This window comes from Sapajus apella, unplaced genomic scaffold (genome assembly GCF_009761245.1).
Source record: "Sapajus apella isolate SASKATOON/1434 unplaced genomic scaffold, GSC_monkey_1.0 scaffold4, whole genome shotgun sequence".
Classification (NCBI taxonomy): domain Eukaryota; kingdom Metazoa; phylum Chordata; class Mammalia; order Primates; family Cebidae; genus Sapajus; species Sapajus apella.
Genome location: NW_022436944.1, coordinates 38113125 through 38140602, shown reverse-complemented (window position 1 = coordinate 38140602; position 27478 = coordinate 38113125). Strand labels below are relative to the sequence as shown.

The following is a 27478-nucleotide window of genomic DNA, read 5'->3' as shown; positions in this document are numbered from 1 at the left end:
TTAACATCTAAAGTTAAGTACTTGGGGCTAATGGATGCCTTTACATTTTATAAAGTCTTGTCCACTAGATGTTCAATCTTAAGGGATCTGGCACTGATTGTACCCAAATGATTCTTTTTTGTAGAAAAGATGTTTCCTTTTTATGACACTGAAGAAAAGGAATAATTTTGATTAAATATTCTATAGGTATTATTTGAAAGAAAGTAAAATAGGACTTTACTATCACGTATACTCTATTTTATTTAGTAAATAATATATGCATATATTTATGCACTTAACAGATAATGTTAGGGTTAGAATTTCCTACTATCAGTTAGATTCTTTTTGAAAATCTAATGCTGTTTTGTTTTGTTTTGTTTTGTTTTGAGGAGGATATGTTTTATTTAAGCTTTTGTTGGAGTGTAGTAAGGCTAAAAGTCTCAGTCAGCCAAAATTTAAACCAAATTGTTATTTGTATTTTGTTAAGATAAAATTGTAGTAAATGACATATTATATAATAATCACGCATTAGTCCATGCTCATACTGCTATGAAGAAATACCCAAGACTGGGTAATTTATAAAGGACAGAGGTTTAATTGACTCACAGTTCTGCATGGCTGAGGAGGCCTCAGGAAACAATTATGGTGGAAGGCAAAGCAAACACATCCTTCTTCACATGGCAGCAGGAGACACAGTGAGTGCCCAGCGAAGGGGGAAGCCCCTTATAAAACCATCAGATCTCGTGAGAACTCACTATCATGACAACAGGATGGGGAAAACCACCCACCGCCCGATTCAGTTATCTCCACCTGGTCCTTCCTATGATATGTGTTGATTATGAGAACTACAATTCAAGATGAGATTTGAGGGGAGACACAGCCAAACCATATGAAATCTTTTATGGCCTTAATACTGTTTCTCCAAGTTTAAAGAAATATTTTCAAATACTCTTTATCAACATATTTACTTCTTAGCAAGTTTTTCTGAAAGTCTACTTTGTTGTTTATGTACTTAGTGGAAATGTGTTTTGTAATTGTCTAAAATACAGCATTAGCATTGCAACTCTTTCTCTGGAACATGCTTTTGAGATCCAAGTAGTCTATGGTAGAACCTCAGAGGCCATTAGTAGTGTTCTGCTTAACATCTGGAGCTTCTACCCTCCCCCAGTAAAGAGTACATAGTACTGAACATATTAGGATAATGTGTGAAGTTGGCATAGCTCAATACAGTCTATTACTATTGCTGGAAAATGAGATCATAGCTTGTACCTTATTGTTAGTCATTAGTAAATGAGGGCATATAAGATACCCAATAATTTCCTCAATTAGGGCAAATTAAATTGCCTTCTATAATAAAATAGTCATTTTTAGTACAGTAGAAGCTTATAATTTTAGAATAGGAAAGGCCTGTGTATCATCAGAATAATCTAGGGAACCCTTTAAACTAGAGCCCTGGGCCTCACCCCCAAATGTTTCAATCTCTTTTCTCTCTCTGCCCCCACTTACCCCCCTTTCTTTTGCCCTTCCTTCTTCTGCCCCCTCTCTCCCGTCTCTTCCCCCCTTCCTCCCTCTCTCTGTCTCTCCCTTCTTCCCACCCTCTCTCTCCCTTCCTCCCACCCTCTCTCTCCCCTTCTTCCCTTCCTCCCTCCCCTCACATCACACACATGCTATATACCTGTTCCCATGTGATCAGATATGATCTGGTACCATCCCCCTCTTGTAATAGATGTGGATGGTGGGACCAAGAAATATTAATTTTGCCTTTGAATTCTGTTTTCTGGATTGATTCTGGCCTACTCTGTTATATTTCTGAGACATCAGGTAGCTTTATATCCATAGAGTACCTAGAGAAATGACAATCATACTAAATAGAAATATTTGGATTTGCATGCTATTATGTGTTACCTTAGTCTGTTTTGTGTATCATAGCAGAATATCACTGACTGGATAATTCATAAAGAAAATAATTTTATTTCTCACAGTTTTGGAGGCTGAGAAATCTAATATTGAGGTGCCAGTGTCTGGTGAGGGCCTTCTTGCTGCATTATCCCATGGTAGAAAGCAGAAGGGCATGAGAGTACATGGGAGAGATAGCAAGAGATTGAACACACAGTATTAAGCTATTTTATAGTCAGCATTAATTAATTCATGAGTGGAGAGCTCTCTTGAACTAAACACCTCCCACGAGGCCCCATCTCCTAACCCTGTTGGATTGTGTATTAAGTTCCAACACATGCTTTTTGATAGACACATTCAACCATAGCACATATTAACTTAAATTGGGTAATTTACTTGTGATTTTCTTTGAAATTAGTCCCTGTTTCCCATTTAGTGACAGAATCATTAATGAATTCTTCTTATAGCTTATCTGTTATTGGTTTATGTGTAATAGTATATACTATCATACATGTTAGTTTTAGTTTATTAATAGATTGACCATGGTTTTAGTTTTTTGTCTTTTACCAGTTTCAAGAAACATTTATGTATCTTAAGTTCATGAAATTATATGGCTTTACATTTCAAGGCTGTAATTTTATTTAAATTTACCGTATTCCTTATTCTCTTTAAATATTTTATGTTTGATAAGATCATTATCAGGAAGGACATTGCAAGGGCTTCACAAGTCTTACACACCATCCTCATATAATTCATAAATGTTTTCAGGAATAATACTTGTTAATTGCTAAGAAGTAAAGAGTCACAATATTCAATTATTTAAGTTATGAGGGAGTGTATTCTCCTTGTATAGAACTAGTAGCCTTTTACGTTTATTCCTCTGCTAGAACCAGTATTATAAATACATTGATTAAAATGTTAATAAAATGATAGCTAACTTTTATTGAGGATTTATTTGTACTATATAATACACTAAGCACTTCACATGCATTTATCTCATTTAATCTTTCTTACCACATTTTGTGGTAAAACTGTTATTGTCTCCATTTTACAGATGAGGAGTCTGAGACATTGAATGGTTAAGTAACAGAACAAATAAATAGCTGAATCTTAGCTTTTAATTATGATGTTTTAATGGCTCTAGTTCCTGATTTCATTAAACTGAATCTGTCAGTTTAATTTTACCAGTACAGTAAAGTTTGCTCCAGGAAATACTTTAAAGTTTAAACAGAGATCATCAAGAGTATATTTATTCATTTAAAAGCTAAAAACACTGTGTTTATATAGACCCCACCCTCAAAATTAAAAAATTCTTCCTGTCTTTGCAGACTGGCTGTGTGCCACAGTAGTTCTTTAACGCTTAGCTAAGCTTGCAATCCACATACAGTGATCAGCTTTTGGTGGAAGCTTAGGGTCTTCTCAGTTACTTCCTGATCATGCATGTTGCTTTGGGCATGCACATGGCCTTCTACATTTCCCTCAAACACATGAATGCTTTTAAATGTCTATGTTTCAATTGCAGTCTTTTGCTTCAGGCTTCTCTGGGTGATATGGCTTGGCTGTGGCCACACCCAAATCTCATCTTAAATTGTAGTTCCCATAATCCCCATGTGTCATGGGAGGGACCTGGTTGGAGGTAATTGAATAAGGGGACCCTTACCCCCATCCTGCTGTTCTTGTGATATTAAGTGAATTCTTATGAAATCTGATGGTTTTATAAGGGGCTTTTCCCCCTTTTGCTTGGCACTTCTTCCAGCCACCATGTGAAGAAGGACATATTTACCTCCCCTTCCATCATGATTGTATAAGTTTCCCGAGTCCTCCCTATCCATGCGGAACTGTGAGTCAATTAAACCTCTTTTCTTTATAAATTACCCACTCTTGGGTAGTCCTTTATAGTAACATGAGAATATACTAATACAGTAAATTGGTACCACAGAGATTGGGTGCTGCTATAAAGATACCCAAAAATGTGGAAGTGACTTTAGAACTGGGTGAACAGGCAAAAGTTGGAATAATTTGGAGGGCTCAGAAGAAGACAGGAAAACGTGGGAAAGTTTGGAATTTCCTACAGACTTGGAGGGCTCAGAAGACAAGAAGATGTGGGAAAGTTTGGAAGTTCCTACAGATTTGTTGAATGGCTTTGACCAAAATGCTGATAGTCATGTGGACAAAGAAGTCCAGGCTGAGGTTGTTTCAGATGGAAATGAGGAACTTGTTGGGACCTGGAATGATGTTCACTCTTGCTATGCAAAGAGACTGATGGCATTTTGCCACTGCCCTAGCGATCTGTGAAACTTTGAACTTAAGACAGATGATGTTGGGTCTCTGGTGGAAGAAATTTCTGAACAAATCATTCAAAAGGAAGCAGAGCATAAAAGTTTGCAAAATTTTCAGGCTGACAATGTGATAGGGCAAAAAAATTTTCTGCGGAGAATTCCAAGCCCACAGTGGAAATTTGCAGAAGTAATGGCAAGTAGAATGTCAATTACCAAGACAATGGGGATAATTTCTCCAGGGCATGTCAGAGACCTTCATGGCAGCCCCTTTCATCACAGGTCTAGAGGCCTAGGAGGAAAAAATGGTCTTATGGGCTAGAACCAGGGCCCCACTGCTCTATGCAGGATCAGGACATGGTGCCCTGGGTCACAGCTGCTTTAGCTCCACTCATAGCTAAAAGGGTCCAACATATAACTTGGGCTGTTGCTTCAGAGGGTGCAAGCCCCAAGCCTTGGTAGCTTTCATGTGGTGTTGGGCCTGTGGGTATGCAGAAGACAAGAACTGATGTTTGGGAACCTCCACCTAGATTTTAGAGGATATATGGAAACACCTGGATGTCCAGGCAGAAGTCTTCTGTAGGGGCAGGGCCCTTATGGAAAACCTCTGCTAGGACAGTGTGGAAGGGAAATGTAAAGTCAGAGTCCCCACACAAAGTTCCCACTGGGGCATTGCCTAATGGAGCTGTGAGAAGAGGGCCACTGTTCTCCAAACCCCAGAATGGTAGATTCACTGACAGCTTGCACTGTGCACCTGGAAAAGCCACACTCAATGCCAGCTGTGAAAGCAGCAAAGAGAAAGGCTGTACCCTGCAAAGCCACAGGAACAGAGCTAACCAAGGCTGCGGGAGCCTACCTCTTGTATCAGTGTGACACATATATGAGCCATGGAATCAAAGGAGATCATTTTGCCACTTTAAGGTTTCATGACTGCCCTATTGGATTTCAGACTTGCATGGGGCTCCTAGCCCCTTTGTTTTGGCCAATTTCTCCCATTTGGAGTGGGTATATTGCCCAATTCCTGTACTACCATTGTGTCTATGACGTAGCTAATTTGCTTATGATTTTGCAGGCTCATGGGGGAAGGGCCTTGCCTTGACACAGATAAGACCTTGGACTTAGACTTTTGGGATAATGCTGGAATAAGACTTTGGGGGTCTATTGGGAAGGCATGATTGTGTTTTGAAATATAAGGACATGAGATTTGGGAGCAGTCAGGGTCACAATGATATGGTTGGGCCGTGTCCTCACCCAAATCTTATATTGAAATGTAGTTCCTATGATCCCCATGTGTTGTGAGAGAGACCCAATGGGAGGTAATTGAATCATAAGGGTGGTTACTCCCATGCTGCTGTTCTTGTGGTAGTGAGTTCTCACAAGATCTGATGGTTTTATAAGGGGCTTTTTTCTTGTTTTGCTCTGCGCCTCTCCTTATGCCATTGTATGAATTAGGATATTTTTGTTTCCCCTTTTGCTATGATTGTAAGTTTCCTGAGGCCTCCCCAGCCATGTGGAACTGTGATTCAATTAAACTTCTTTCCTTGATAAACTACCCTGTCTCAGGCAGTGCTTTATAGCAATGTGAGAATGGATTATATATAGGGTTTTTAGTTTGGCTTGTTGTATGTTCTGTTGATGTCCACTGCTTCTTCTAAGTTAGCCTGACAGCAAAAGGCATCTTGTATCATCTTTCAGGTGGCCCTTACACAGGTTAGAACATATATGCACAACAATTTGCAAACATTGTTCCCTTTTTCCTTTGAGAACAAATATCAGACTCCCACCCTGGGAAAGTAGCTACCTACGTCCAGACTGCTACTGGGCCAGGGAGGGGGTGGGGCAAGTGCAAGTGTAAACACCACAAAATTTTTAAGTTACCTTTTTTCTTGATTCAGTGTTCATTTGGTTTTGGAAAATTTTTGACCATTTGTCACAGCTTTTACAAAGTCCTGAAAAGTATCTTTTGTTTTCCAGTGTTTCTGTAGGAGGACATGTACTTGGAGTTTCAAACTCTGCCATCTTGCTGATGTCATGCTGCTTTCTTTCTTTCTTTCTTTTTTTTTTTTTTTAAGAATTAAAGGTTTAACAGGAATAACAAAACGTTATTTTCTCAAATTAAAATGGTCCATTTGAAAATGTGTTTAAGACTTGACTTCTTATGAATTTCTGTTTTACATCTGAGTTTTCATTATCTACAATAATGATTTAAAAATATTTAGAGAACCAAATATGGCTATTAAATCTTTAGAATGTAAATACAACAAAGAAAATCGAAAATTTTAAAATTCATGAGTTTTCTGTATTGACTCTAGCACTGGCTTTTAGATCTAATGAGTGGTCCTGTATTTTTAGCATAAATAATTAGCTTGGGGTGGCTAATGGGTAGCCTGGTTTCTCAAATGATGTGGCTACCATATTTATAGATAATGCTGAGTCATTATGCTTTGCTTTCACTGTGTGTGTCAACACATGAATATACTTTTTTCATAGATTTTTAAAAATCATTTCTTTTTTAAAGTATTTTAAATTTAACTAAAACACTTCATTGGTATATACTAATTCCTTTAAAAGACTCAAAGACTTTCAGGACTTTACACTAAACTCATAGCTTTGTTTTCATCTTAGTTTGAACCAAGTCATTTCCCCCCATCTAACTATTAAATACCTGACTTTATATGTTGACAGTTCTCTAATGATTCAAAGATAAAACCTTTTCTTTATTATGTAATACTTTTCAGAATTCATACCTAGTGTGATATGATACTCTAAAACCTGATATTTTCAGAGGTAAACTGAAGACACATTTGAGTAGGCGTGATTATTTATAGTGTTATTCTGGCTGTTTTTAACTTAACCTAGTTTAAAAATCTCTGGCTCTGTCTTCATGAACCTAGATGTTTATGTATAGAAAAATACTACAGAAATCTATTGTAAACCTCCCTTTAGAAAAATTTCAGTAGTGCACAGACAGAACCAAAAATGTCCTTTGCTAAACATGACCTCAGTTAAAGCTAAAAGGGAGTCTGATATCCCATTCATTCTGTTTAGAAATTTAAATTACAGTTATACATACTGGCTTAATAAGTTAGACACACATGTTAGAAATTATTATTAGGCAATATTATGCACTTTCTTCATAATTTAAACTATCAGCATATTTTTGCAAATGAGCAATTTATTTTAATTGTAAATATTATGAACCCATTAGGAAAGTTGCTTACCCATTAATGAGAAATGAATGTTACATAGATTTCAAACTTACGGTCACAAGTAATTGATGAATTGTTCCTATAGATAAATGTTGTACAATGTTATATAGTAACACAAATGTGTTATGTATTGCATATAATTCGTGCATATATTCAAAATATATTCATTAAAGACATCTAGATTGTTTTACTGGTTAGTTTACAGTAGATACTGAAATACCTTAAAAGTTACAACTGTATTCTAAAAATTACTTAATAGGTAAATTACTTTTCAGGTAAGTAAAAGGAATTCTGTTACCTTAAAAACACATTTTAGATATTTGTGCTGTTTAATCACAATAGTCTTTGTGTAAGATTACATTAATACTATGTTTCTGTGTGTGTGTTTTATGTGTGTGTGTATGTATGATCCAAATATAGTCTTTGCATCCTTGTTACAGTTCTGGCTACCTGACAACTTAGTTCAAGGATCAGAAAAGCAAGTAAAAACATCATACTAAACTCTCTTGCACCCTCTGTTGTTATTTTTGGGAAACACTACGTGTATGTTCCCATGATTGTATTGTCATTACACTTACTTAAATCTCTTATAAAATTAATACTTATTTTATTATACTTACCTCCAAATTAGATTCAGTAGTAAAGTAACACTGGTTTATTTCCCAAACTGGTGAAAGTTGTTTTCTGGTGTTACAGATATGTTTTTTTATCATATTACAGCTTAAATGAAAAATGAGCCTTTCTGTTTGTCTTCGATTTCTCCTAGTTACTGGTTTTAAGCCCCTCCAAATGTTTCCCACCAAGGAAAATCTCTACAGGATGTAGCAAATTGTATACACAATTTTACAGAGTTACAGAGTCTGTCTGTTCTTTTGTAAACCTTTCGATAGTCAGTTTCCTTCCAAAATAAGAGTCTGGAATCGTTCATACTAAAATTAAGAATTTATAATTGTAAGGAACAGATGTTTTCATAAACATTTCCTATAATTAATTTCAACTAGAGGATTGAGGGAACAAAGCGTTTTTCCCGCTTCAAAACTTTATTGCCTTTTCCCCATATAGCCAACTCTGAAATGTTTTCTCTAATATTGTTAGTGAAACAATTGTACTCCTTATTTGATATGTTTTTGAGAAAGAAAACCTGCTTTCTTTTTTCTATTACTATTTTTTGCACCTTGAAAGTTACATTTAATGTGATATTTTCATTTGGAAACAATAAAAATTAAAGAAAACCTTTATAATAGATGATCAAACCTGGTTGTTTATAAAACCAAAAGTCTCTTAATTATTTGAAGGATTTAATATTTGATCTGATAAATATCAGCTTAAGGAAGAAGTATTCTATTGGGAGATTTTGCATGTTTAATCATAATTTTTAGTTTTAAGGAGAAAGAAGCTCATTTTAAATGTATAATATAGTGCTTATTCTATGCTGATTATGGAATGTTTCACAGGAAATGTCTGCAAGCTGTTAAATAACATGTGTTGTAGGAAATTTTCATTTAGCAAGACAGACTAATTTTTTAAAAATCTTTTCAGTGTATTATAATGTTATTAATTTTTAAAAGAAAATAAAGGGTGTTGTATGAGTAATATTACCATACCCATGTTTTCAAAGAATTAGTAACGTATACCTAGCTAGGTTATTTTTAAACATTTATATGTTTTTGGATTATTTTCTTCTATAAATTGTCACCGTTTTTAAGTGTTGTAATCCATTTTAGGATTTTTTGTTTTTTTAAAAAAAACAAAAAAAGCTGGAATACTATTTTGAGAAAAGAGTAGAGTTGCAAGTTTAATAAGTGTGCTCAGTCCAGTTCTCCTCCTCCTGAACACTGACACAGCTGCACATATCTCACCAAACTCTCAAAAAGAACCACTGTTCTTCTATCTGTCAACTATAAAATATGTAAAGAAAGATAGGTAGCTATCATTAAAATTACATTTCAGCATTCAGTACCCATTTAATGAGTAGCATAATTATATAAGTACAGTACCTCAGGAACTATACTCAATAATTAAAAATAATCTCATCTTTAAAGTGAAAGCTCTGTAATTACTGTTTGATTTATCCACGACCACTGTGATGATTTCCTGTTGTACCTTTGATTGTTGAAAGTGTATTAAAAGTATAAATTAAAATTGGATAAATCATTGTTATTAAGCTATAAATATTATAAAAATGAATATAATCTGATGTTTGAAAGTTACATTATAGGAATTAGGAGTATAAAATGTAATCACACTCTAAACTTTGTTTTGAAGAACAAATTACATTTTTAATAGTGGTATACTATGGTTTCATAGAAACTATACTTTGAAGTGTATTTTTTTTTTAATGAAACATTAAATTTCGATCAATAAGAATATATAACATTGGGACATTGGTAAGCATTTTTTTCCAACTTTAGTACATTTACTTCTGTAGTCTTTAAATTGGTATGTATAATTTGTTCTAAATTTGATTTTATGAATATGACATTCTTGAGTAAAAAATTTTTTCTAAATGTTTGATATTATAGGAGACCGGATACCTTTTAATACTGTTCCTTTTTCATGTTTTAAATTGCAGAACTTTTGACAGTTAAAACCTAAGGCTAATAAAGTTTTTTAAAGAATATTAAGTAAGGCATATTAAAAGCTCATTAATTAATCACGACTTCTCAAGTTGGCTTTTTATTTTTATCTCTGTTTACTAAATTCCTAGAGAGTGTCAAACTGGGACCTGAAAATCATCCAGGTCGGGTCTGTACCTGCTCTCTTTTGACAGTACTACTGATCAGGATGGGTGACTTGGTCAACAACAAAAAATTGCCTTTCTTCTTAAACACTGGTTTATAATTTTAGTTATGTCTGTGATTCATAAGAAGAAAATGTTTGTACTATGCTTCATTTGTTCCTGATAGCAATTACTTTGGTACTGTTACCATCCAGTCTAGGATTGGCAGTGGTTTATATTTTGGCATCAAAATGAATTTTTTCCCTAAAAAGCTTTGAGTACAAAAGATAATTTGGGGAAGGGGGAGGGGATATGTGCTTTTTGACCAATACATTGCATACAGCCTTTACAGCTTTTCAACTGAAATATTCAGTTTAACTACATTATTTCAATGTTGTAATTTTTTTCTGCAGGAGATTCAAATAAAAATGGAAGAAGAACAAGTTCTTTAGACTCTGAAGGGACTTTTAATTCCTATAGGTAGGTGACGAATACATATATACATAATATTACAAGGTAATGTATAAGATACATAATTATATAGGGTTTTGATCTTAGAATAGTAAGGAATCTCTGCTTGTGTTTTTAAAAAGTGACCAATACTGCTTGTGTTTTTAAAAAGTGACCAATAGAAAGAATACTGTGCTATGTTATTTTCTGCAGAGTTATAAGTTACAGAAAAATATAATATTCGAAATTCTTGAGTAAATGCACTTGCTGCAGTATCTGTTGTTAGCCAATAGTAGGGTAATTGGAATGAATGCACATGTAGTATTTAGCTTTGTTGTAATCCGTTTTTGCCTTTGTTTTTCCAGTGTATCTGTTACAATACTAAAGCTTCCTTTTAATTTTCCTGCTAAAATATAGTACCTCTCATGAGTGCCTAAGAGAGCTTAAAATGTAGTTCATGGTTGAATTAAGTGCTATTTGCTAATACCCTGTTTAAGTTCTTCAGCAAATAGGGCTATTACTTCTCAATTAGTAATTTTTTAAAAGGATGTACTAATTAAGAAAATATGTATTTTACCTAGTCCTTTCTTAATATTCTCCTCATAACTTGAATTTTGCTCCAGTAAATGTTTATGAAATTTGTACCTTACATCTGGGAAAGTCAGGAAGAAGAAAGATTAAAGTATTTTCAGTAATACTTGAAAATTTGTATACTGAACCAAAATGGTGTAAGAAGTTGGTTGTTTTCTTTTAGGAAAAAAAAAGTGCAAATTCAATAATGATACATTTTAACATTATAGATGGCAATGTAGATTCTTGAAGTAACAATTTAATTGGCCTACATTGTTCTTATGGTTAATTACTTCTGCTACTTGTGTAACAACACTACAAAATACATGCAAGAACCACCGTGTACTTGAAAACTAATTTGAATATTAAACTGTATCTCCTTTTCTATAATAAATATGGAATTTATGCTTAGTTTATATTTTTATTTGTATGCATATTATATATTCTTAATTGGAACTGTGTTATTTATTTCTTCAGATTTCAGGTGGGCTTTTAACATCTAGAGTAGGGCCTTTTACACTGGAGGCACTTAATAGAAATGTAGTAAATGAAACAGTTTTTACAGTTTGTTTATGAATTTCAGAAATAAGATCGTAATTGAAACACTTGAGATATTTATTTTATACCAAGTGGGGTCTGTATCAGTGATCAGTTGTTCAAGTGTCACGGATGCTACAAAAGGCTTTTGTTCTCATGGTGTTCTAGAAGGGTATTATCACAGCAGTAAAGGTCACATATTGTTGTTAAATTTTCACTGTATCCATCCTACCTTATAAATGTTGGAATTGTCCATGCTTTTTTAGCCCTTCAGTATAATATAAAGCTTGTAGTTGACATATTAAACAATAGGTAGTATTGTTTAATACTCAAATTGTTTAATACACACTCAAATAGAGGATATTTGAGTGTGTCACAGCTGATCATAACAATAACCAAAAAAAGTAAATATGAAAGTTAAATAAATATTAAAATATGACACATAACAGAGGAATCTTAATATGATAATATGTGAAATCTATGATGGTAATTTATTAGATATAAATACAATTAAACAAGACAAAAATAATGTATTTCAAAGGAAGGAAAATCCTATTATATGTGTATAAATTTTGTTGGCGAATTATATTTTACAATTACATTTGTAGTTTAGCTAATTATAGTAAATAGTGGTTATAATATAAAGAGAATTTTTTTTTTTTTATTGTGCTTTGGTCTCTGGGGTACATGCATCCTGCATCCTACAGGATCGTTGCGTAAATGCATATATGTCACATCCCACCCACTTCACCGTCACCTACATCAGGCATTTAAAGAGAAATGTTTTTATGTGAAGGTATAGTATTATCCTGTGAGTTTTTTGTTCTTGAATAAAGTATCTTAGTATTATTAAGTGATAATCGTAATTTGAAAATGAACTCCTATTGTAGTTTTGCACAATAAATACTAATGTTAACTATTTTTAATCAATTTCTGTCATTGACTAAAAATGACAGGCATTGATTAAAAATCAGTGTTGTAATGTTAGAATATTAATTTATTGTTGCAATTAAAAAGGCAAGATAAAAACTCAGATAATACAGTAAGTAAAAATGGGCTTTTAATAATTCGCAGGCCAGTGCTATTGTTAAATACTATTTTATTATCTAAGGTGTGAAATGAATATTTTTCTACTCAGTATGCAATAGCTCTTATAATATAATGAGCTTACTTGTGAATTTGACACTTGGGTTAAGTGTAGAATTCATAGAAGCACAGCTCTGTGGTATAGCTTCATATTAAGGTTAACTGACAAAATCTAGGAATTGTTACAGAATCACATTAAAATGGCAGTAGAATTTTCAATAAAACTTACTTTTGAAAATGAAAATTATTTTTCATTGCCATTATAGCTCTTTAAACTAATTAGAAATAGGTTATTAGAAAAACATAAATGTTGCAACCCTCAGATGTCCTTTTGCATAACAATTCTACATTCATTCGTATTATTTAAACTGCCTCTGAAATCCTAGCCTTTCTTCACAATTAGACAATGCAGGCCTTAAACCTAGTACTCATACTTTATATATACTTGTGTCTAGGTTTAAGATTTACTTTAGTTTCTCATCTAACAAATGGGCATTATAATACCTAACCTGTTTCCTTCCATAACCGTTTTAAAGACTCAGGTAAAAATGTATAAAATAAAGGCCTTTTGAAAATATAAATGCAAAGTCATAGTATTAATTATTTTGTGCTCATCTCATATAAATGGGTAACTTTGTTGCTTGTATTCACCATCTAACACACATACCTTTTTCTAACATATGTTGAGATTTTATTAGCTTTTGAATTCGGTCTTGAATTGGACAGTCAAATTTGTATCCTTTCTATTATTTGTATTATTATGGTTTTAGATTGTCAGTTTCAAGAAGGCATAGTCTCTGGGGGTTTTGTTTGTTTGTTTTTTGAGACAGGGTTTCACTTACGCAGGCTGGAGTGCAGTGGCACTATGTCGGCTCACTGCAGCCTCAACCACCTGGCCTCAAGCAGGCCTTCTGCCTCTCAGCCTCCTGAGTAGCTAGAACTACAGGTGTGTGCCACCACACCTGGCTAATTTTTGTGTTTTTTGTAGAGATGGGTTTCACCATGTTGCCCAGGCTGGTCTCAAACTCCTGACCTCAGGTAATTGACCCACCTCAGCCTCCCGAAGTGCTGGGATTACAGGCGTGAGCCACCACGCTGGGTCTGTTATTTAAAATAATGTTTAAACATAGTATGTTGGTTCAGATCCTGATTCCAAATACTTTGAATACTTTGGACAAGTCTCACCCTCAGTTTCTTCACCTTCACCTTTGAAGTAGAGATGATAAAATACAGTTGATATGAGGCATTTAATAGAATAATGGCATATGGTAAATGCTGAGTAAATATTAGTTGCTTTTATGTTCCAGACAATGTCATCATCATCATTGTCATCATCATTAACCTTTTGCTGTTATAGAAATTGTTACAGTGATCTAATATACCAGAAGGAAGATAAAAATATGTTTTATAAGAAAATAAATTTTTTGTCTGTTTGCAGAAAGAGTGCCTAAGAACAAGCTTAACTTGAGTTTTGACACTCTCAATCTCTAACACATATTTTAGGTTACCTGTGTATAACAAATTTGAACACCTAGTAAAGATGAAAGGAAGGTGTTTTACTATAAAGTCAGAGATGATACCTGGAACTTTGACACATAAGTTTTAAAATTTAAAATGAATGGACCCCAACTATAGCTTTGTGTGTCTAATATTCATAGTCTTTTTTTTTTTTTAATAACCTGGTAGATTTGCTTTTGGATTTATAGCTTCTTTTGATCTTGCTTCATAGATTCAGATAGAGTACAGCTGCATTTAACTCCTGTGGCCCCAGTATAATTATTATATGATGCTTGAGTAATAGTCCAGATATTGTTTTGGAAATTTTGGTTAAAATTAGATTGTAAATCTCTGAACTGATTTGCAGATGATGCATTAAAATGGGAAGTTTGTAAGGCTTGAGAAGATATTATTGGTTTTGTGAAATATATCTTGTGCTTTTTAAAGACCAATGTTGTCTGCCAGATTATGTGAGCTTTCACTGTTACTTATTTAACCATTAAAACTGAGAGAAGAACCTTAATGGATATGAAAGAAGAAACAGTAGTTACCTGATTATCAGTTTGCTGAAGATGTTTAACTTAGTGACTGTAGCATAGGGCCATGCCTCACCTCCTCTTCCCAAGGGCAGCTGACCTTCTCCTCACCAAAAGAGGCAAGCCCCTTGCCAGCACATATGACTACAGACTATTACATTAATCTGTTTAGCTGTAGTACCAGCTGCTTGCGTGTTTTTAATTATCTTATTAGATGATATAACAGTGACCTATGAAATAAATTGAAGGTGAACATTTAAAAACTTGTTTTATTACCCTATGTTTCTAAGTATCTTTTTGATCAAATTATAACTTTTCTCAAAAGTTTACAGGAAGTCTATATAGTTTTTGAGTCAATGTAATGCTTTTTTTCAGATTTTTAAAATATGTCATAATTTCCAATATATAAAAGAAGTTATTTGTTGCCTTATTTATTGATAAGCTTTTTGTGTTTATATAGCGAAAAATCTGTGATAAACTTGGCTTAATAATCAATTTAGTTAGAAAAAACTCAGACCAGTTGTTTGGCATTCTCAGGGAAACTCAAAATATTGCTTAATTTTTGTACCTCATCTTAGTTTTATGTAAATGGCGGAGGATAGAATATAAATCATTGTAGATTATTTTAAATTGAATTTGTACATTATATTTATTCCTAATTTTCTAGATTCTGTATAAACTGTGATAAATCACCTAGTTTACTTTAAGTATTTTTTCAACTTAATTTCACGTGGCATTTTTATATTTTCCAAAGCTGTACTCTTAAGGAAAACGTACAGTCTTTTTCATCCTGACAATTAAGTACTTTAAAAATAATCATTTGTAAATGCACTGCTGACTTCTGGAGACACAGTTCAAAATTATTAACACCAGTGATGCTCAATTACAAGTCGTAGCCAATAAACTGAAGATTATAATTCCGTTAGGAACTCTGATGTTGAATTTTTTAAAAAGTTACTTGAATGCTAAAAAGATACACAGATACTTCTGTGTATGTTTTTCGTTAATAAGTCCTACACCTGGGCTAGTGGAGTGACTTGAGACTTTAAAAATTTATACACTGGAATTCTTGTAAACTATTATTTATGTTTGTTTTAAAAGAAAACATAACTTTGGCTTCTTATTTTTTTAACAAAATATTGTATTTCACATTTGAAAAGAAATTTTATTGAAGAAATAAAGGGAACTTTATAAAGTTAAAATACACACACACACACACACACACACACACACGCACGCACGCACGAACACACAGTTTGTTTGTTTTATTCCCTTTAAGAAGAAACAAATGCAGTGGTATTCTAATTTCTTAATATTTATCAGATCTTCCAAAGTTGCCTCCCTTTCTCAATATAGTATTTCTATATATAACTGACTGAAAGGCTGTTCAAGTTGGTAAAAAGTTCAAGTGGGTATAGCCTTTTAAATCTAAAAGTTGTCTTTTCCTGTGTAAGAAAAAGTACATTAATTTGAATTTTTTTGAATAAAATTGAGTCAGTTTTAAAAATTAGGCCTCACGTTTTAGCACGAAGATTTGTATGTATCTTATTTGTGTATAATAATTTTGGAGGATGTGGGAAGTATCTTTTCATCATTTACATTTATTTTTAGTGTAGTACCTTTTACATTGTATTTAAGAGAATTACATATCTAATTGAAATAACAATGAAACAGTGATTCAGTATATTAGAGTGCAGATAATAGGGCAGAAACCTGCTTTGGACAGCAAGATTTAAAATTCAGATATCTGGATTCTAGTGACACCCTTAGAGTGATATAATTTTGTTAATCCTGTTATTTTTAAGAATATTGGCTCATTAGACGAGAGCAGGCGCAGTAGCTCACCCATGTACTCTCAGCACTTTGGAGGCTGAGGTGAGTGCCTCACTTGAGGTCAGTTGTTCAAGACTAGCCTGGCCATCATGGTGAAACCCCATCCATACTGAAAAAACAAACAGATTTTAAAAATCGGCCAGTATGGTAGTGCATGCCTGTAATCCTAGCCACTCGGTAGGCTGAGGCACAAGAATCTCTTGAACCTAGGAGACAGAGGTTGCAGTGAGTCAAGATCACACCATTGCACTTCAGCCTGGGTGATAGAGTGAAACTGTCTCAAAAAAAAAAAAAATAAATAAAACCAATATTAGCTCAATCAGTTTATTTGCCAGAGGTTATATTAAAAATGGTAGAGACCAATCTGAATCTACCATCCCTCTTCCTCACCACTCAGTCCTTTTAAGTTCCTAAGGGCTTGCCATTTTTATTATTTTTCTAGGATTTCCTAGCTTAATAAGTAGAAGAGAAGGAAGGAAGGCCTAGAATTAGTGCTTCTTTCCTGATTCCTTGAGCCTTGTTTTTCTGCTTTTGTTATCTTGCCTGTATGTTGTTGAGTATCTGTATAATGTTAAGATGTTCTTAAGAATAAATACATGATTTAGGGAATCAATTTGGAAAAGACACAGAAATAAGACAAGCTGAAGTCTAGATCCTAGCTCTACCACTGTAATCTTAGGGAAGGTAATTAACCTCTCCGATTCCTAATTACTTCTCTGTAAAATTGAAATGTTACCATCTGTATCACTGAATTGTACAGAGCATACCTGTTAAATGTGCAAAGAACCTGGCCCTTTTCACCAAAACATAGTAGGTAACTACTGTTCGTTTTTCACCTCTCCTTTTCCTCTTGCTTTTCTAAAATTTTTTTTAAGTTGTAATTAACTCTACTTACCTGACAAAGTTGGCCCTTGCCTCAGAAAAGTTAAAAACATTTTTTTCTAGATCTACAGTGGCAATAAATGAGTATTTAAAGAATCAGATGTATCTATAGTTATCTATAGAGTATATAGGAGGAACTTCTATATAATCTCTTCTTGTGTTCAATCTCATCAAATTTTCTTGTATCTTGTTTGTTCTTATATTTGTTCAAGAAGCATAACGACCTTTAGAGTTAAATGATCACTTCAGAGAGCACAAAATGTGTAACCTTTTCATTTTTTAGAAATCAGAGTCATATTACCTTTTGTTCTTACCTCCATAATGGAGCCTCTTTTGAGTAAAGAAAAAAAAATCACATTTGAATGATGAATACCTCATCTTGAAGTAATTTATTATTTTTATTATAGTATCTGTGCTTCTTTATAATATACAATCTCTCTGAACTAATTTATTGATTACTTAATGCTTTGAAAATATGTTACCTTCTATTTTTGAAAAATCAACTGATTTGTTTGCATTTATAGTCCTAATTATCAACCCACACTGGCTTGAGCATACATGTTACAGTTTGAGTTCTTTTCCATTAGAAACCCCTTCAAGCCCTTTTTGTTATCTGTTGCCAGGCTTTAGGGGAAATTTTTTTCATGTTTGTTTATTTACATAGTCAGCTGAAAGCCTGATCATCCAAGGCTGTGTAAATGTTTATCTTTGAAAAGACAGGCATACGTTTGAAATGTGAGGATAAGCTGCTCTGAGTCAATCAACACAGAGAGTCCCTTCCCCTGGACACACTTCTGTTTCCCCCTGGTGTTCCCAGTTGAAATGCCTTGCTGTCAGCCCTATGGATCACTGTTTGTAATATATATTAGCATGCTGCACAGTTTGGATATGGTGGTGAAATATAAAAAGTCAGTTAAATATTTGCTCAATAATATGGAAGTATGAGAAAATAATTCATAGAATTATGGTTCAAAAATAGTTAAAAATTTGAGAAAATATGTAGAATTAAGGTTCAAAAGTGGAAAGGTTTTTTTTAATTTACAAATATCTTGCTTATTACGCATTCGTCTGCTTTATAGTCATAGTTAGCTCTATATACTACTTAATTTCTGATTGTCTATTTCATGGACAATTTGAATGACTCAAATTATTTAAGGGAGAAATTTCTACAGAATATTTAAGTGGGAGTCAATATTTAACATATGTCTATTTTTTATATCAGATTGTGTTGTCTTTTGGTGCAAAGTTGAAGTGGTTAATAACATTATGTCCCCATTTTATTTTTAATCCAGAGCTTTTTCACGAGTGCTTTTTTGACATTTGTTTATATCTTTTTTCTTTTTTTGGTTCAAGAGAGCTAACTTATCTTCCGTCATTATGTATATCTTTGTTATACTCCCGTTACAGACAAACCAGTGAGCTAAACCGTCAAGACCCAAAGAGGAATTAAACATAGACCCTGCCCTTGGGGCACTGATGATTTAGCAAGGAGACAAACATGGAAGCAACTAACATAGCAAATAACATAAATGGCATTATAATGGAGTCATTTATCAAGAACTAGGGGAAGGCCAGGCTCAGGGGCTCATGCCAGTAATCCCAGTAGGCTGAGGTGGAAGGATCACTTGAGCCAAGGAATTGAAGACCAGTTGGGCAAAAAGCAAGACAGACAAACAAATAAGTCAAACTTTAAAAAAAAAATAGCCAGGCATGGTGGCGCATACCTCTAGTCCCACCTACTCAGGAGGCTTAGATGGGACCGTCGCTTGAGCCTGGGTGGTTGAGGCTCCAGTGAGCTGTGATCATGCCACTGCACTCCAGCCTTGGTGACAGAGCAGGACGGTCTCAAGACAAAAACCAAAAAAAACAGAACCAAGGGAAGGCCAAATGGTTGGGGTGGTGGGTGGCAGGAGGAAAATCTGTTTGCTAGGTGTTCTGTGGGGTTGGCAGGAGTTTCAGGGAGGCAAACAATGTGTACAAAGATGGTCTTCATTTTCCACTCTTCAGCAATGCATTCTTTTAGATTTCTTTTGCAGTATATTAGAATGGATAGGTTTCAGTTTGTCAAAAACAGAGAGATTCTCCAAAGATACTGAGGTTATTAGAGGATTTGCAGATCTGGGATATGCAGGCCTTGGGAACCATAGGCATATCCAACAAGGTTGAGGCAAGGGGAAGCTTTGAAAGACAAGAGAGGAAACTACACAGTTTGTTTTGAAACAAAGAGAGCTTCGGTTACAGGGGCTTATTGCAGGAACTGACACCAGTTCATTAATGGAAACAGTTTGGCAAGTGTTCTTGCACATCAGCTGGCTATCCTGGTACTAATAATGTAGCAAAGTACAGTTTAGAAAGTTCTTGGCAAAAGTTTTTATTATAGAAGGATGTGTATAAGAGCCCTTCAGAGAGTCTTTCTAATACTTCTTCAGCATATGTGCACGAGGGCTCTTCCTTCTGAACCTGTCTTTATGGTCATCTCTTAGTATTCCTGAGGATTGGTTCCAGGGCCCCCAATGGATACCAAAATCACAGATGCGCAAATCTAGCAGTCAGCTCTATGGAATTGGAAAGGATAGGAAAAATCAGCCCCTCTGTATCCATGAGTTTGGCATCCTAAGAATATTATAGTCTCCGTCTGTGGTTGGTATAAACCATGAATGTGGAATATCATGTATAGAGGGCCAACTATACTTTTGTTAGGGTTTGACACAAGTGATTTCATTTTGATTTTGACAACCTTCCCATTTAAACTTAATCATCAGTGACAAAATTATGCCCTTACTATGAAGACCCCTGATGTGACCCACACATCAGTATTTACATATGTATCTTTTTCATTGTGGTGACAGTGTTAGTTTATATAAACTGCTGTTTTGATAGTATTTAAGTTTTAAAATTCAGTATATCATTGTTTTGTTTTTTGTTTTTGAGATGGGGTCTCATTCTGTTGCTTAGGCTGGAGGGCAGTGGTGCCATCTCGGCTCACTGCAACTTCTGCCTCCTGGGTTCAAGCGATTCTCATGCCTTAGCCTCCTGAGTAGCTGGGATTACTCGGGGGTGCACCACTAAACTTATCTAATTTTTGTATTTTTAGTAGAGTGGGGGTTTCACCATGTTGGCCAGGCTGGTCTTGAACTCCTGACTGACTTCCGGTGATCCACCTACCTCAGCCTCTCAGAGTGCTGGGATTACAGGCGTGAGTCACCACACCTGGTGATATATGATATATTTGAATTGATGATCAAAAATTTTAACTGAGAGTTAAAATATTTTTTATTCTTTATTTACTTATTTTTATTTTATCTTATTTTTTGAGACAGCGTCTTGTTGTGTCGCCAGGCGCCAGGCTGGAGTGCAGTGGCACAATCTCAGCTAACTGCAACCTCCGCCTCCCAGGTTCAAGCAATTCTCTTGCCTCAGCCTTCCAAGTAGCTGGGACTACAGGCACACGCCACTACGCCCAGATAATTTTTGTATTTTTAGTAGAGACAGAGTTTCACCATGTTGGACATGATGGTCTCGATCTCTTGACCTTGTGGTCCTCCCGCCTCAGCCTCCCAAAGCGCTGGGATTACAGGCATGAGCCACCGAGCACGGCCGATTTTTATGTTTTATTTTTGAGATGGAATTTCACTCTTGTTGCCTAGGCTGGAGTGCAATGGTGCGATCTTAGCTCACTGCAACCTCTGCCTTCCGATTTCAAGCAATTCTCCTGCCTCAGTGCCCGGAGTAGCTGAAAAATCAGTAGGGGCTGATTTTTCCTATCCTTTCCAATTCCATAGAGCTGACTGCTATACTTGAGCATCTGTGATTTTGGTATCCATGGGGGCCCTGGAACCAATCCCCAAGAATACTAAGGGATGACCATAAATAAAGACAGGTTCAGAAGGAAAAGCCCTCATGCACATATGCTGGAAAAAAAAAAAAATAAAGCCACCATGCCTGGCTAATTTTTTTTTTTTTTTTTTTTTTAAGTAGAGATGGGGGTTTCACCATGTTGGCTAGCCTGGTCTTGAACTCCTGACCTCATGATCCACCTGCCTCAGCCTCCCAAAGTGCTGGGAAAGGTGTGAGCCACTGCGCCCAGCCAAAATCTTTAAATCACACAAAATTTATTATGAAATAGTTGATAATGATACAACTGAGAATAATCAGCATTATGTACCTAGATATAGGAAGGAAATCAATAAAGCTGCTATGGAATTAAAAATCTGCAAATGAGAGAATATTTGTAATGTAAAAGATGTCCTAGTATTTGAACATATGGATATCATTTTTATTCCATGAGTATAGATATTATGTTCTGAGAGAGACGTAGAAGTAATTTGACATAATCTCAAAGACTCTTCTAGGCTACTTTTTCAGATCGAGAAACTAATGCAGATGACAAGCCCAAGTGTCTTAACCCATTAGAAGCAAAACAGTGTAGTTGAACACTGTATCTTAAACCTCGTTTTAAAAAAATTTCAATTTGAAAAAATACTTCTAAATTCTAAAGTTCTTTTGGACAACATAGCTCAACTTTCATAGATCTAGACACAGACTTCTTCTGTATATTTTGTTCAGTTCACAGTAATAAACTTACAATCTCCAAAATAACTACTGTTGTCTTCATGCCCTTTCCCTCACCTTATCACAGGGCAGCAGTACTTAAAATACTTAATTGACTTTAAACGAAAGTTTATTCTATCCTATGGCCCATTTGTCTTCATTTTAAATTTTCCTTTCCAGGTTTGTTTAGTCAGCCTGTTGCTGAATATGATTATATTAGGTTCATGATCCAAATCTTGGGTCTAGTTATTTCCAGCATTGACCATTTTTGGGTAACCACTAGAAGTAACACTGTCATCACTAAGGATTTGCTTTTTTTTTCTTTTTTTATTTATTTTTTGAGACGGAGTCTCGCACTCTTGCCCGGACTGGAGTGCAATGGCATGATCTCAGCTCACTGCAAGCTCCACTTTTTCGGTTCATGTGATTCTCCTGCCTCAGCCTCTGGAGCTGGGATTACAGGCACACATCACCACATCCAGCTAATTTTTTGTATTTTTAGTAGAGACGGGGTTTCACTATGTTGGCCAGACTTCTCGAACTCCTGACCTCATGATCCACCCGCCTCGGCCTCCCAAAGTGCTGGGATTACAGGCGTGAGCCACTGTGCCCAGCCCAAAGATTTGCTTTTCTAACTGTCAGGTCTGTGTGTGAGAAGAGGGACGTGGGAGGAGGCAGGGGAAAGGGAGTGATAGAAACAGAAATAACCACAGGGAGAGGTAATGAGAAAGACATGAAAAAGAAAAGATTATATCCATATCTAATAGTCTTATTAGTGGCACCATTTATTTAGAATAATTATATAATGCATTACCTCTCTTACGGAATTAAGTTGACTTATTTAACCACATGTATTATTTAACTTTTAATGTTTATTTCTTTCCCCAGTTACATGAGTATGTATCACTTTATATTTATATCCCTTGAACCTTTATAGTTGTTACTTAAAAATTGAATGCGTATATGAGTGAATTGTTGCCATCCTTAAAACATTTTAAGCTTCCCTGTCCAATATAGGAACAACCGGCAATATGAAGCTATTTAAATTTGGATTTCAATTCATTAAATAAATTAAAATACAATATGTAGTTCTTCAGCTGCACTACCCATATTTCAACTGCTTAGTAACTGTGTGATCAGTAGTTACCATACTGGAGAGTCAGATATAGAACATTTCTGTCATCTCAGAAAGTTCCCTTTTTCAACCTTTGCTCATCTAAAGGTTGTCAAGTGAACAATGGATTCAGTTAAAATATAATTGATTTTATTATTCCTTAGAGAACGTATTTAAGCATACACGTATTTCCATTTGGTACTATCCTATTAGTCAACACACTATTGAAAAACATGCTTTAAGTCATAGGATTGACTTTTAATTAGGACATCAGGTTTTCCTAAATATAAATGCCTATTTATAAGTAACTGGAAAGTAATTTGTTTTCTATTCTACTAGCCTTTCCTTTATAGTATTGGCTTATATTTTCAGACTGTGTGGCAAATTCTTTATCATATTATAAAATGTTAGATATCAGACCCTTACCAGTAATCATAAATATCAAGGAAAATGAGGCAGGGTGAGGGTAGGAGGAAAGGTAGGAAAGGTCTGCAGGGAAAGGATTTTTTTCCTTATTAATTATACAGGAAGCATTAGTAAACCATGGAATATAAAATATACTCTCTCCAGACAACTTCACAGAAATTGTCTGGTATAGGATCCTTTTCTCGCTTCAGTTCTAAATGCCAGTTCTTTGATCAGTAATCTGATTATCTTTTGTATATTTAAATTATTATACAATTAAAAATGAAAAGCTTGTTATAAAATCAAAAGCTTGTGATACTTTTTTTTTTTTTTTGGTTTCCTTTTCAAAAGCATTATTATTGCATTTACCTACTTTAATATGACCCTGGATTTAGAAGCTCTTAAACATTATATTTCAAAGAAAATAATGCCTGTGTGTGGTTTTTTTTTTTTTTTTAAAGGGAGTATTATATCTGACATAACTGTTTTAACTCAGTTCTTTGTGTTCCTGTGGAAACTGAGGTGGACACTTAAGGCTTCTTAATTTAAAGCTCAATTCAAACCTGAATCAAAACATTATCTTAATTTTAACAAACCTCTAGGCAATGAACTATTCTTTACCTATATTTTAGTGGAGCCTCATCTTATGATAACATGTTTCTCCTAGACGTGAAGAAATATGTTTTAAGCTTGTGTGTAATTGTGCATTCTGTTTTTATATATATTTATGTTTAAGTGATATGCCCTGATGTTTCGTGATGGAGGAGAAAAAAGCTTTAAATAAAAGTAAGTTTTAAAAAATTCGTGATACAGGAGGCAAAAAAGCCAGTACAGTTTCTAATTGCCTTTTAGAGACTGAGTTCCCTCATTACCTGTGATTTAAGCGAAAAATGAGGTAATTATAGATAACATCAGTGTTTATCTGGTTGATCTTGGCACCTGCAGTCCTAATGTTGTAGCTTACCCATATCTGGTGCCACACTTTATAGTCTGATGCTGACATACCTAATTTACACTCTTCATATTTCCATTGATTTTAAGTTAGATGTTCCTTGTTCTATTTGAATAGCATTTTCAAAATCATATCTTTAAAATGGCTTGAAAGTATATACTCTTAAAGGTATGACTGGAATTGTGGTACAGTCCTTTCGTTGATAGAAATCTAATGTATTTTGATACAGATTAGAAACAGACTTAAAACTTTACTGACTCCTCTTTTTGTTTGATAAAATAAATATGATCATAATAAATATGGCAGTTTAAAAAACATTGGCATGCACTTTAGGATTATGTAATTGTATAAATCTTTTTCAATCAAGTTCAGCTTTCTTACCTTTTACTTCCTCAACTTCAGATATTCTACCCATCTAACCCTGATCTAATTCTGCCTAAATCCTACTTTATCCTGCCATGGCCATTTTGTTCTATTATCTTACTAGTCAAATTGCAATGAAATAATCATGGTTGGTTGGCTGACCTTATAAACTACACAGTCATCTCTGAGAGCTCCCTCTACTGTGCTCCCCTATCACTATACCTCCCAGACAGCTAGAAACATCTCTCTTTTTTCTTCCGCTATCTATGACTTACTTGTTGTCCTTCCTCAAGTTGAGAATCCCTTCTCTTCACCGCTCAGCAATTTCATTGTCAGTAGAAGCCTAAGTAGCTCCTCTTAACCAAGTATTGGAGATCTTCAGTCTTAAACCATATGTAGTCTCTGACCTGCTTGCCATTATTGTAGTCATTTGGATTTCTTAAGTTAGCCCACAAAGACATTGTTTCCTGTCCACATTAAGCTTAAAAACGGGATAGAAACAATCATATAAAAGTATACAGTGTAAAATTAGTGTTTTCTATAGTGTATCACCATTTGGGACAATGATTCAGAAACTTTCTAGTCCTAAATTAACACATAATTTAGTCATTTATTAGTCATCTAGGTTATAAAAGTATTTAAACAATTAAATTTAGAAGATATTAACAAATTTATAAGATACTGGTTTCACACCAATGTTATGAGCACATCTTGGGAAACTACTGTATTAAAATATATAATTGCAAATAGATACCTCATTGTAATCATCAGCTGTATTTATTTAGTGCATATTCTAATTGCTTTCCATGTCAAAATAACCATTGCAGGAGGCTTATCTGCCTAAATAAGTCTTCTTAGAGGGAAGGTATCAATTGCTGCTGCAGAAGTTGACTTTATTTTTTGAGAAATAATTTCATCACTCACAGCCTATGTATTTAATAAGTCACAGTATTCTTTCAAGAGGAACACACGGGTAAGCTCAGAGTTCTTTTCAACATGGTGCTTCCAAGGTAGCCAATACTAATCTATTAACATTGGCCTGAGAAATGAAACCTACCCATCTTCACCTTTCCCTGCTGATTGTTTTCAGGGACCCAGTATCTGCAAGTTAGAGTAGTTGCCACTAGATGGCACCAATGCTTTGTTAAGGAAATCTTTAGGGTCCAGGTGGCTAACCTATGCCATTTAAGGTTTTACACACTCAAATACCCAGGTTCTTAACTACTCACAGCTGCTACTGTTAACTTATCATCTTCTCAGCCCAACTAGTAAAAAGTTATCTGGATGTCCTTGGACTTGATATTCAAAAACTAAACATCTGAGGAAGAAAACAAGGGTATATTTCTATCCTGCCTTGTTGTCAGAGGTCATTCTTGCCCTTGGTGTCTGGAGAATCATGTTGGCCTTTAGTGGTTACTTGTCTTCATGTTATTCCAGAAAGATGCCTTTCCTATTTCACATTTCTTTATTCTCTTGACAAGTTATTTAATTTTTGTTAACCTTACTTTCCTCATTCATAAAGAGGGTTTAAAATATATACTCTAAGAGCATTCCTGCAGAAGTTAGAAGTCTCTTACCTGAAATATTATAAGTGGGGTTTTTTAAAGCATTTCAATGGCATTATTGTCAGATTTTTGCTGTTCAGGCACATTGTAAATGTATTTTTTTTATGTAAGAAATTAAGCAACTGCATTTTCTTAATTTTTCTTAATCAAACTGAAATATTTCACCATTTCTATTGTTAGTCCAGGTCATCCTCCAACTTCAGGAGCAGGTTTACCATTCATATTTGTGATTGTAAAAAACTTTCATTTTGATTCTTCTCCCCTAAGGGCTAAACCTTTCAGCATTTTGCCCTCTGAAATCTGTTTAATGTTTCATTAGCTCAGTTCTTTGCAGTAGTATTTCAATGTCTATGGTGCTACTGTTATTTTATATCCTGAGTTTTAATTTTGAAGTATCAAACATTTCTTTCCCCTCTGTACTACCAGAGTGTTTTGCATGAATCATTTTATTATTGGCTTATACATCCATCTGTCCATGCTTTAACTTTGTGTGTTTTAAAACATATCCTGTGAGTGCTAAGTTCATCGTAGGCACTTAATAAATGTTTATATTACTCGGTGTTACAGTTTATTGATGAAACAGTATTCCATAGAAAGGAAAAACAATTAATATATTATCTTGTAGCCTTTATGCTCCTCTGTTGTTTGAGCTGTTCATCAGTTTGAGTTGCTATGCCTTAATTAGAACTGTAAGTACCCATGAATAAATTTAAATGATTGTAAATTTCAGAGATAATGTTTCCAATTCTCATGCCTCAGTCTTCTTTTCTCTGTACCAACACTGTAATCAAGGTACAGGGTCTTATTTAAGCTAACAAATAATTATCCTTCATTACATAAGTAGTATGTAACTTGACCTTAAAAGCCTGCTTAACTTGACAAGATGGCAATGAATCTAGCCAACAGCTGTGCCTGTACTTGCACAATTTCTTGGTACTTTTGAATAGGAGCTGATTTTGGAAAAGACTGGAGGAATCATTGCTTCATACTTCCCTCTCTTATCTGGAATTCTTTGTGTTTTCAGTTCACAGAACTTCATGGTGTCTCACAAATTATGA

General features: G+C 34.6%; 1 protein-coding gene and 1 long non-coding RNA gene across 10 annotated transcripts in view; both read left to right on the top strand.

Moving 5' to 3' along the window:
- TBC1D5 (TBC1 domain family member 5) overlaps positions 1-27478 on the top strand; it is a 557272-nt gene that overhangs the window by 284974 nt on the left and 244820 nt on the right. For 8 of the 9 annotated variants that reach the window (XM_032259250.1, XM_032259280.1, XM_032259257.1 and 5 more), the window contains one exon: positions 10493-10559. The exons of the other annotated variant lie outside the window; for it this stretch is intronic. In XM_032259250.1, coding sequence (XP_032115141.1) covers positions 10493-10559 — 67 coding nt within the window. The remainder of the gene's footprint in view (positions 1-10492; positions 10560-27478) is intronic. 9 annotated transcript variants of the gene reach the window in all.
- Positions 1589-9693, top strand: LOC116537262. The gene is made up of 3 exons (XR_004263048.1): positions 1589-3420; positions 4066-4068; positions 5256-9693. It is a non-coding gene; the product is annotated as an uncharacterized LOC116537262 (long non-coding RNA).